Source organism: Anopheles darlingi, chromosome 2 (genome assembly GCF_943734745.1).
Source record: "Anopheles darlingi chromosome 2, idAnoDarlMG_H_01, whole genome shotgun sequence".
NCBI lineage: Eukaryota > Metazoa > Arthropoda > Insecta > Diptera > Culicidae > Anopheles > Anopheles darlingi.
Window position 1 is genome coordinate 26,244,403 of NC_064874.1, and position 12,500 is coordinate 26,256,902.

The following is a 12,500-nucleotide window of genomic DNA, read 5'->3' on the forward strand; positions in this document are numbered from 1 at the left end:
ACTTTCCTCAATGAACCGGTATCATGCCGGTATCATTTAGCCAGAAGCAAACCCTAATTAAGGTAGGATGGGAACCAATGGTCCAGACAGTGAAACGTCTCACTATCTCTGTTGTCCGGGTGCATCTTCAAATTAGCTTCATTGTCTCGAAGGATGCCGAAAGCGTTTGCGGTGATCTCCGCTGTCGCATTATGAAACAGTAAACCCGTTTCCGAAGAAACGAATTCGCTTAAAAGCAACAGGAAACGATTCATTATTCCAGCCAAACACGGCATCCAGTAATAACATGATCAATTTGGAGTCTAAAAATAGCCCCAACGAAAGCAACGGGAAGGGACCATGTAACAGGTTTTCTCGCGGATCGCATGATGTGCAAACAGTGTCATTACCAGCCAGCAGCCGCCGAATCCATCCGTCAGCTAGCTTCTTCTTCGCCTTTCTCAGACCATGACTTGGGATTTTGTTGACCTCCCGAATGGCAGGTATTCGCGATGCACGCGATGTCAAAAGCAAGCGAATGGTTGCAAACAGGATCACGTGCGTGACCCACGTTCACCGCTGTGCTCCGAGGGACCTTCAATTTCGGTCTTTTTGCAATCCCTTTCGGCTTTCCCTTATTCGTGGCTCCGATCCGACATACGATCGATCTGTTCTTACACAAGTGAATTTCTTCTCAAGTTTCTTCTAATTCTCTCTGGCTCTGGCGTTCTTTCGCATCAGCAAACCAGGAAATCGAATCGCCGGTCACGCGGTCAACCGTGATCCAACCAGTAGAGCGATGGCAGCACGTGAGAGATGTCCGTCGGCCGTTTTCTGCAACGTCACGGCTTCTCCCGACCTTTCCAAGGATGTTCGATAGCCTCCAGAATGTGCGTTGGCATTGGCGGCATTAGCTGACGGTGGTTGGCTCGTTTTTTTTTTTTGTCCTCTGATTCTGGATCATGGAACGTACATACTCAAGAACGCCGTTCTCGATCGCGCTGTGCGTCGCGGGCAAAATGCGTACAGTGTTTCCTGGTAGGACAGTCTCAGTGTCTCGGTTTTGGCATTTTTGCGTTCTCCATTTATGGCCAGCATTCTGTTTTGTGTGCTCATGTGCTCAACAACCCGACGCCATTCTGCCACATTGAAAGTGATCATCCTTGATGCATCGCACTTCTCCTGATAACTATGGTCGTCTTTTCTGTTCTTCGGTGTCCTTCAGCTGCGACTGCTGCGGCTGCTTCCTTCGGCAATGGCATTGCATGGATGGCATAGCAATGACACGTGCGTTCTGTTGGTTTGGATCGTTACAAACGAAATAATTTTATTTGTCCGCAACCGAGGGGAAGCATCTTTAATAATCGAATAATAATCGAACCGTAACATTTCGACATTGACACCAGAATAGCAGGACTATCGACTTGGAGGATGACGGCGCTCGATCACGAGCGGTGGCAGAATCTTCTGTGGCTGGCCAAGACCGCTCGTTGGTTGTTGGCGCCTGATGAAGTAAGTAGCACGATGTTACCTGTTCCGTTACATGAACTGGTTCACTGGAAAACTTCCACAAAAATCATTACGGCGGACACGACAAAAGACATGGAAAATTCCCAACCGAATCGCACCTAGCGAAACGCCGTCAAACGCAAAGAATAGGAAAAACAGGTTCACCGGGAAGAGATAGTCGTCGTATGACCTCTCTGGTTGGTGCCCATTAGCTTGTTGCCCTTTATACCCTCGGGGTCATCGTAGTTTTCCACTGCACTGCAGAATGGCTGAACCCACCCATCTCGCCCTTACCCTGCTGTGATCGCGTTCGGTTCGGTGAGTCTTGGCGCACGCTGCGTGCCAAGGTTTGTTTTTGTTTTCGCGATCGCTCGGGTACGCTTTTGCTCGTTCGTACGCTTGCTCGCTTCGGTCACAGCGCCGCCGTGTTGTTGCCGGATCTCATCCGATCACCCGAAAGTGGATGCGACGCATTTCGCAGTCTTTCTCTGCTGCGAGTGTGGCGCCGCAGCAATCGCCTCGCCGGTACTCAGTGCGTCGGTTTTTGGGCGAACCAACAGCACTCTCCGGACTCTGAGTGATCCACCGAAAAAAAATGGGGAAAGACCGCGATCGCCGGACAGGCCGGTCTGAGCCAATGATCTCTCAATCGATGGCTGCTGCTTCGGCCTCGGTCGAAGCGTCCACCATCGTTCACCTTGCCCACTCACCTCATACGCACACACTAACACATGGCCACCCGTAACCACCACTCCATCCTTCTGTCTGCCGGATGCATGCATGATCGGTCACACGACGAAACGACGACGGTGGACGCGCGCCCGTTCGACGAACGGCCATTCCGCGCTGGTTGACCATCTCCTCATTCTGCCGCCATCGATCGACGCGGTGAGCAGCGTGTGTAATATGCATTTCGGAGTAACCATTCGCTAATAATGGCGACGACGCTACGCTGGAGTGTGTTCCTATCTGGCCTGTGTGCCTGTGTGATCGAGTGATCGAGCACTAGTAACAGCAGCAGGTGAAGAGAACGGTTGCGCTGTGCGTCGTGCTGCCCCCGGTTGTGCGGTGTGCTAAGAGAACTCGATCCTCGAGACCTTGAACCAAGGATAACGTGATCGGCGATCTGTGCGGAAGTGTAACGTTTTGGATACATTAGCCTGGCCGCGATCTCTGACACGGTTTTGCTGCGGATCATCTCGGTTCTTTGTGTGATCAGAGGGATCGTACGGCCCAAAAGCAAAAGAAAAGGTCAAACCGTGGTACCGAGTTTCGATATAGAGTGAAAGAGAGAGAGGGAGCTGTGAACCGAACCGAATTGTTTGGACGGTGGAATCACGGCCAAACGCTCATCGCGCAACCAGGCGCGATCGTACTCACGACCTCTGCGACCGGCCGTGTTTGTGTGGTTGGTGAAAAGTTGGTCAACAAACTTACCACCCCCCCCCCCCCACCTCCCCTCCGCATATCCCGTACCACTCGCTCGCTAGACCGCTGTTGTATGTGAAACAGTTCCGTTGAACCGTGGCCACCGTTCACGTCGGCTTTCCTGCGCAGTGCACACTCTTTTGGTGCTGTCCGCCATCGCTCTCTGTGTGATTTTTTTGCAGCCCACACCATGCGCAACTCTACAAATAGCAACAGAGAAGATCGAAATCCACGACTCATCTCCCACCCGAAAGAGGGATCCAATCTGTGTCTGTCTCCCTTCCCTTGGCTCTCTAATATTGCGATGCTCTCTGCGGTGGCCTCTATTAATCGCCTCTAAGCTACTGATCTCTCGCGCCCGTGAGTGAGTGTGTGTTAGTGCGGGAGTGAAGTGTTGCAATTCAAATTTCTAAAGAATGATCCACATCCCGATTGCGGTAGTGAAGAAGATTTGCGCCGTATGCCGATTTGCGCTTGTAGAACACTAGTATGCCGGAATATCCTGCGGTCCAGAAGCGAAGTTCAACTGTACCGAGGTCAAGCTTATCAATCCGTAGCAATACATACACACTGGTGGTAGGTGCTCAAATTGGCCGCAGTTTGTGTTTACCGGAACCGGAACATCTAGTTGGAGTAATTGGAATCACTCACCAACATCACCGCTGCCCTCCGAAGAGAGGGGTCGTTCGCGATCGTTACCGAATAGGATGATCGCTTAGTGTACAACGGTGGACACCGATCACTAGTGGCTGTGCTGCGTGTCATCTACACACAACTCTCCATCCATCGCTCTCTCTCTCTCTCTCCTGATCGATTGATTTAACGATCTGTGATACATATTGATACCTGGATTCAATACTCTCGTCCGATCGCGCATTTTTTTATTGTTGCTTTTTTGAGAACCTGTGTGCGTGCGCGACCGCGATATACCGTAGTGCGCGGTCCCCTCCGGTGGATTGAAAGTAACGAAGAATCCGAATTGAACGAACTCTCACCCACCATCACCAACGGTAAACGAGATGACGTCGAAGTCGAAAATTAATCGCCTGACGAAGTATCTGAAGACGAAGGTAAATTCCTGCGGCTGCTCATTGCTGTCATCATGCGCTTTTGGCATTCTACTAACGACAAACCTTTCCCCGTGAAACATTACCGTGGAGCGTGAAAAATGCTAATCATGCCCCAGAAGACCTTCTTCTTGGTTGTGTACCTATTGTGTCTTGGCAGGGGCAGCACAACAACGACAACAGCGACAACAAGTCCAAAGGTCTGCTTCTCGAGAGCAGGTGCGGTACAAATTGTTCACACATAAAAATAGGCAAGAGAGAAGGGATCGGCAGCAGCACCCCCACCACCACCGGCAGTGGCTGGTCAGTGGATCGTTTAATCATATTCTCAAGCACACGTTGGGTCTCTAATTACACCTGATCCGATCACACAGGTCAGGTGTGTTGTGTGTGTGAAGAGGACCGGAACGCTGATTTGCGACCAGCAGGAGTAGTGTAGGGAGGAAGAGAGGAAGACAGCTAACCTTTGGCGTGACCCTGACACCCAACCGAAGTCCAGCGCGACTGAACGCGGGATCGGACTCGTGACCCCGCGCTGTTCCTTGCTCGCTCCTCTAGCTTCTTTCCTTTCCGTACGTTAAGCCGGATATCGGTTTCGAGCGAACTGTGGCCATCGAATGGGGATCTCGTCAGTGAAACCAATCGCTAGCTTTCACGCCGTGAAAATGTTTCTCCGGACCGTTTGGGTTTTTTGCTTATCAGCGTATTGCCATCAGACGGCAGACGACTGTTTTGTTTACCAATAGAGCACCATCGTCGTCGTCGTCCTCCACCACTAGGCTAACACTCCGTCAGCCATCGATCGTTGGCAATGATGCAAATTTATGTCTCTCCTTCACACCAACGCTATCGTTGTTGGTGCTGCCGTTTGTTCAAGCGGGGGCCCAACACTCTGCCCATGGGTGTGTGTTGCTAATGCAATTTCAAAACTGACGTGCTGCATTTTAATCGTTCAATTAGTGTGCGAGTCACATTTCTGATCACCGCATTAAGGTGGTTAGCCGGTCCTCTGTTATGGCAGTCTTGGCGCACGGTCGCTTGTTGGTGTGGAGTGGAAGCGATTTAACTAGTCAGGGGACCACCGTCCTGTTGACCAAATACCGGGAGGTGTGGCTAGAAAGACGCTTCACGATTGTAGTACGCATCCACACCTGCAAGATATGAATATGCAATCACACGGTAGCAGCATTCAATTGGAGAATTTATTGAATAAAGGTATTCGTATAGCTTACAATACGCTTCAAATGTGGTCAATGACGGTCGACCACGGTCCAGTGAAGCGGAAATTTCCCTAATACTAGGGAAATTATTAAATGAAAAATATTGCAGACGACCTATTAACAATCAACTATCGATCAAAACGGTGAACCATGCATTTTATACAAATTTTGAAAATATTTTAGACAATTTTGAGCTATTTTCATCTTATAGAAGTAATAGAAGAAGCAGTGCAAAACGTCCACAAATAATCTCTGCTTGCTTCGCGGTCAACACAGCGTTGATACAATAATCCCTTTCGCGCAATTCGTTATTGGCCTCGATAAGCCGCGGAGGCTTTCTCGAGCGTGGCAAACGAGTGCACCAGCACCGAACCGCTGCCCTCCACTGGCTGTATAATTGCCCGAAACTGGATTGCAGCTAAAAATACGAAAATGACCTTTTTGCTGCTCTTTCATTGTAGCACAAGAGAAGGGGAGGTGTGTTCCAGTTTGATGTTCGAAACGAAAACATCTCTACCTTTGCTTGATGGTATGACCGGCACCGACGACCAACCCTGCCCAATTCCGTGCAGATGCCATTCGATACGAGAGCGAGCAACACGTGCCCGGTCTCACGTGCTACGGTGAGCTTGCTGAGATAGTGCGTTCCCGTTCGCGAAAGCTCTCTTCTCCCCAAGCAAAGCTCCAGAGCTCCAGCGCCGGCATGGCGGTGCGTTCGTCGACCTTGTTTCCTCTCACCACGGGACAGAGTGAAAGAGATTCCACGCCTCTCCCTCATTCCCTTAAAAAGACGGGTGTTTTCCGATCGATGGGGTGGATATGCCCTGCCCCTCGAGGAGTGGGGGTGGGGGTGGGGGTGGCTACTCCCCACGGGGGATACATGCGCACTGCAGCACGCATCGGTTGTGTCGACCATAAACACGATCCAAACACGATGGCGGTCGGTGGCCGGCTAAACTTACCACGGTGTGCGTATCGGGCGTCAGGCGACACACCAACACTAACCCATCTTGCTGGGGCCTGGTGTGGTCCGGTCTGCTGAGCGGACTGGCTGGCTGGCTGGCTGGCTGGCTGGTTCGCTGGATTGACAAAAGTTGTCGCCGGTCCCGGCACTCTAGTTACCCTGCTGACACCAGAAGGGAGGCTCGCTTCCGTGCATTTCGTTGCATCGCAGTGTGCGCTGATGTGTGGTCGTTGTTCTTGAGTTTCCTTTGGTTTTCGTTGCATTGGTTACTGTGGCATTTTGTGTCTTGACAGCGTTTTCGTGTCAAATCAGAGTTATTTCGTGATAATCGATTGAGAGGCGGTAGAGTTACTCTGGATTTTCACACGCTTGACGACAATGGTTTTACAACCACGAAGCTCTGCTGCGTTAGAGGAAAAGTGACATAGTTCCCGAGATTCCCGAGTAGCAGCAGCAGCAGCAAGAGCCACTACAATATTAATCGAAGCAACCTAGTTCTTGCTGTGCTGGTGAAGTGAATGTTGAATTAAAAGGTGCTGCAGCCCACGCGGCAACCACGGGGTGTCACGAGACCACCATCGCCGTCGTCGTCGTCGTCATCGTCGTCGGACCAAACCGACCGACCACAGTGTGGTTGCCAAGAAAAAAAAAACAACCCACAACCCCTTTGCCACATGCTCCGAATGTGAACCGGTCTCCTACGGTGTGCTCAAACACACACACACATACCACGTAACGCCTTCTGCTCCAATCCCCACCTAACCCCCCATCGTGCCTTTCGAATACGCATACCACTTTGCTTCCGTCGTCAAATCTGTTTTGGATCACACCTGTCCGTCGTGTGGTGTATCTGTGTAGATGTGTACGAACTTAGTATGCGTTTAGTAGCACGTTAGCGCGCGTAAACGGAGCTCTTCGGATAGAACGGAACCATAGGGAGGAGTGACTACGGCTACGGCGGGAATATAAACATAAACATTCGAAAAAACATTCAGAATCCGGCAATCTTTTGGTAAATAGCGACCACCATCTATCTTCGCTGCTGGACGGTGTAACAGGTAGTGTCGGTGGTGGTGGTCAGAGGGGCGGGGCTGGTGTTATTACATCATCCCGTGGCCGGCACGATGTGGTATCTGGTGCTGTTTGTAGCGATACCGGCCGTTGGACTCTATCTCGTTTCGCGCCGCTGGGGTCGCCAGCTGTACTATCGATGGGCCCGTTTCATTCCGTTGCGGCGCGTTCTCGGTGGCAAGACGCGACCACCGACACCACCGCTGCTCGAGTCTGATGGTGACGGTGGTAGTCTGCCACTATCAGGTGCCGGTGGTGGCAGCAGCAGTATCATCACAGACTTTGCCGGAGAGAACGCCTATCTGCTGAACTCGTCCAAAGAGGAGTACGACGATGACCGACTGCATACGGTAGGAAAGGGGATGCAAAGGGCACTGCTCTGCTCTTAGTGGTTAAATTGTTATTTACTTAAAAATATTACATGGGTGATACAAACAATTCTTAAAACTGCCGTTTTTTCTTGTTATAAAAACTTTTTCTGAAATTTATCGAAGATTGGTAATTCTGGATTCCGTTTCAAAGTCAATACTTTGTATATCTGTTGGGCAGGGTTGCGAAGCCTGTGTTTAGATCCAGCTATTTATACTTTTGGGATCGTTACAATCGAAATCGTTTTTCATCCTTATATTATGGTCGTTTGGTTGGGGAAAAATCTATAATCTTTCTATATGCACCTGTTTTTATTTAAGCACATTCGGCTGCTTATTAGAACCAAATTTTCTGTAATTTTCCCTACAAATAGATTTCATTATTTTAAACAGAAAGTTTAAACAAAATATTGGTGGAAATTTGAATGGGATTATAGTAGATAGCTCTAGTAGAAATGCGAAAATACCAAATGTCCAAAAGTTTACCACTTGCATAGCATACTATGATTCAACAAAGTCATGGCAACGGATAACTTACTGCCTGGATCATAGTCACAGCTTACTTCATATAATCAATTCGATAAAAATTGAATCAACCTAGACTAGAAAAATGAAAACTCAACATATTTTTAGACACTCTGCAACAATCACCACTATCGAAAGTATAACCGATGTCATGAACATCCGGAAGCAACATCTGCAGAAGTGTAACCTTTCCCCGGTTTACGACCTTACATTTGTTACATTGTAGACATCACTTTTCTAAAAGCATAAACACACATGTGCTGTGCCGGTGACCTCTACCGATTGCACTGATACGCGGACTACTGGAGTATGTTGTTTCTAGCATTGCGCTCCATCCGCAGTCAACCATATGGTGCTTGTCAGTACGGCCAGTACACTGATAAGCCGGCTTTATATATTAACGAGTTATTGCGCTGGTCACTGCCGATTGACATTCGTGTGACCTAGCCTGCCCATCATTGCGATTGCTACCGCGGCCACCACGGACAGCGAACTTGCAGCGGATGATACCCCCCGCGGTCACCAGACTGACTGCTGCGCATCTGCTGCTGGACCCTTCAATACGTGATGGAAAAATCCATTTGGATGGCCCATTCTCTTGAAGAGTGGAATTGCTCTGATTTGCGATGCTGCAGCAATGATTTAGCGCATTGCATAACCGCTCGAGGGGGTGAACAGACTTCCTTGTGCTCCAGTCGGTGGTGAGCGCATCATCGGGGACCAATAGTGCAATCGATGTCAGCGGCACCACCCCCCTCCCAAGCGCGATTGACAGGTTCGTCGTCGTGGTGACGCTGCACCGGATCGAGTTGATTGGATTGGTACCGAATCCGAATCGTCACAGACAGACGGCAGTCCCCAGAATCTCTAACCAGCGCCGGTGTGGATCTGGATGAGCAATTAACCGTAATGACCGGTCGGCGATTGGTGGCGAGAGATTTGATTTATGGAGCGTGCGGAGCGCGCTTAAGTGAAGTAATCAGTGATCGATGCCTGACGAAACCGACCAACCGACCATTTCCTGTCCTCTCGAACTCGAGCAGCTTTTCAAATGTTGTACCGCGATATGCGTGACACTTTGCCGCCTCCATTCCGAGTGATGCTTCCAATTAACTAGTGACGCTCATTAAAGTTATCCAACAAGGGGGAATGGTACGCTGCCGGTATAGGTCCTTTGCCGCCTCGACATGCCCCTCAGGTTTTTCGGCAAATTCCCTTTTACTTCTTTATTTAATGATTTACCTGAAAATTCCCATTTATGCGAGCCGGTTTGGATCATGGATCATTATTAAATGTTTGCAAAAAGAGTTGTTGTTTCATAAAAGACCTCTTTAGTTTATGCAAGATACTGAGGAAAAGTTAGGTTTGAAAGCTTGGTTCGAAGAGCGTATAACTGTAACATTCCGTCGAGATCAGACGCATGCCGCATTTATAGGAAATGCGTTGTGTATATGAAAACGTATCGAGGTAAAACTCGCCCCGGTCAAGCACGTTCTCGTGCCAAGGCCTCCGAACTGGTATCGGCTTCTGTGGAATGTTAGCGCGAAAGCTGAATCCAACTGAATCTCTCGACCATTTGCAAGCAAGCAGCTGCTTCTATAAGGTGTTAGATGTCGCAGCTAAGCCTGCGACGCGTAGTAAGGACACGTGCCCTCCATTTTGGACCACATCGGAACCAGATGGCGGCCGGGCGGCTCTCTACGGTTTACGTTTCCATATGAATCACGGTACGGGGGGGGAGCCACCGCCGCATATATCATCCGCGCGCACGTCAATTGTTAAGTCTTTTCGTTGAATCATCCGTACCCCCGGGTGTGTGTGTGAACATCCCAGAATACGCCCATGAACGCGTATGATGCACACTCGCGGTGCATCATCGTCATCATCACCATCGCCAATCAGCATGAAGCGATGATGAGCACACGTTGCGTGTCTGCTAGGCCCAAGTCACACCTGTTGGCCCCGATTCTCCATCGGGAGCTCTCATTGTTTTGTCCTCAACGAGTTGCTACTGGAATTGACGCACTTGAGTGTGACGGATATTGCGTGCGTACTAGAGAGCGTCAAAAGCCGGCATCTAATTAGCTGAGTTCCGCTCCGGGTTTCATCATCGGCTACCGGATTCGTGGTATTTCCATTCCATTCTGTCATGAGTTTCCCGAAATTTCCCCACCGAGAAAACAATAACATAAGCAGATGTGAAAAAAAAAACACGTCACATGTGGATAGTTACAAAAAGAAGGGGGTCGCATGGTTAGTTGGCGCGACACTCATCTGTGGCCGGAAGTCGTGATGACACCGGCGTCATACGTACGCACGGTCCGTGCGTGAAGTTGTGAAATAGTAGTCGAACCGAATCAAACAGAGAGATCGCAGCACGGGCAGCGACAGCGATCGTGACTTCCTAAACAAGCGATCTCGCTGTGAAGAATGGCTTCAAATTGTCGCCGGCTCAAGTCTCTGGCGCTGACTGGCTGTCGGGAAAGGTGGAGATCGCTCAATTGTTGATCGCGCGCCTGCTTGCCTGCCTGCCTCTACTATTTGCGGTTGATGTTCACATTCACATGCTCTTTTACGTCAAGTCGAGCCGGACCAATTTCCGGAGAAGCTCTCGGACGCCTCGGGTACCTGCCCATTTGATCGCGAGCTTCGAGAACAATGTCACTGGTACAATTGGCGTTTGGGGGTGGGCTAGAGAATGCTAGGGGATGCTGCGGGATAATCAATTTGATTCCCGTGCTGCAATTAATGTCTTGGAAGTTGTTAGCCTTCCCCCCCCCCCCCCCACGGGGAGATGCGCTCGTTCGAGTCTCCAAGGTCTGACTGATTGAATCTTCAAAATATAGAAAAAAAAAACCTTTTTGGAGTTAGGAGTATAGCATTTCAGTTTGCAAAACGAGAATGCTCTATATAGAGTGTGGTGCGGCGTGGGGAGCGCCTTTGGATGCACGACGTCGCTCCCCCCAACAGCCCCATGCCGTATATGTATGCGCCCAACAAGTACAGAGACTCGATCATCGACCCATTAGTACAGTCTAAAGCCCGACCCAACACGCTGTACTCGGTGTTGGCTCAGGCAGGCCAGAAGCTCATCAGGCAACAGTGGGGCCCAACAAAGCGCGTTTGCGTACGATTGCGTTCTCGGTTGTTCTGTTAGTCTAGCGCGAGATCCCAGTCGGAGCGGAAGGGTGCTCGTCGTCGTCGTCGTCGTCGACGTCGTCATTCCTGCTATTGAATCTCGAATCTCGTGAAGCAGTACAGTTTGTGTGGCTAGCCAACATTGCCAAGTCCGGTCGGTGTTAATTTGGCGGGCAAACCGAAGAGAGCCGAGTCAAGAAAGTTGGCGATCTCCTCCTTCAGAGTCGTGCTGATGTGCTTTTGAATACGTCACGGCCACTAGTAGTGGATCAGTTCAGTTTTTGGTGGCAATCGCAACGAAACCTGAAAAGTAGATCGTGAGAATAGCGAACATCTCAACTACACGCACCGTGCACAGCCGCCACCTCGGGGTGTTATTGACTGTTATCGCTCTCGTTTGTGTTGATGAGAAGAGGTAACTGACGACGCCACCACGGTGCACGGGAGGATACGTTGTTTGCACCGTAAACAATAATTAAGCGGACGATCCTCTTCGACTCAGGGCCATTCAGGGTCGCGAATGTGCGTTTGCAAATGCGTTTCCAGCAACTCGCTCGCCGCCCTTCGAAGGCTGTTACCATCAGTTGAGGAACTGGTTTTCCCTTGCCTTCACGCGTGTGCACCAACTGCTGTAACGGTGGAATTGTGGTTGTCAGTGAACTGTGTGCTCCGTGGTATTCCAGTGCAGAAATAGCAGAGTAGTGAAGGATCCGTCGCGATTGGAAGGTGTTCGTGTTTTTTTACCCCCATTTACCTCGTTTTCAACAATAACCAGCAACAGGCCACCATCATGTGCGAACTACTAAATTTGGCACCATATGGAGACCAGGTACATGCTGCAAAGGGGGGGGGGGGGGGGGAATATTTGGTATTTTTAAGCGTAATTTAGCAGTTTATCTACTGAAAAAGCAGCGTCGATCTCTAGGACCTTTTCTCATCTGATTAGTGCTGCCAGACTAACATTCAATCCAGATTGTGGTTATAAGCATCGCCTACTGTTGCTTTCTGTGCTATGACTCTCTTATAGCAGCCATTCGAACGAAGCTATTCCGTTCAACGAACACAATAGTAGTCATTGATTGAATCTTGGCTTTCAACTTAACCTCGACCGTGTGTACATATCTGGTCTTTTTTCTGTTTAAATAACTGATTATTTATTCATATTTGAAGGAGTTTCAAGTTCCAAAGCAAAAACAAAAACGTGAGTCAATGCAGATGGTAAGCATGCTCA

General features: G+C 49.7%; 1 protein-coding gene across 13 annotated transcripts in view; it reads left to right on the top strand.

Annotated features, from left to right (window-relative positions):
- Nucleotides 1–12,500, top strand: part of LOC125947894 (TLD domain-containing protein 2) — a 104,049-nt gene that overhangs the window by 87,409 nt on the left and 4,140 nt on the right. The window contains exon 1 of one of the 13 annotated variants that reach the window (XM_049673406.1): nucleotides 1,398–3,986. The exons of 10 other annotated variants lie outside the window; for them this stretch is intronic. In XM_049673406.1, coding sequence (XP_049529363.1) covers nucleotides 3,936–3,986 — 51 coding nt within the window. In that variant the 5' untranslated portion in view covers nucleotides 1,398–3,935. Of the gene's footprint in view, nucleotides 1–1,397; nucleotides 3,987–6,060; nucleotides 7,589–10,996; nucleotides 12,099–12,500 lie in introns of those variants that run through there. 2 more of the 13 variants (XM_049673405.1, XM_049673407.1) reach the window with 2 other exon arrangements.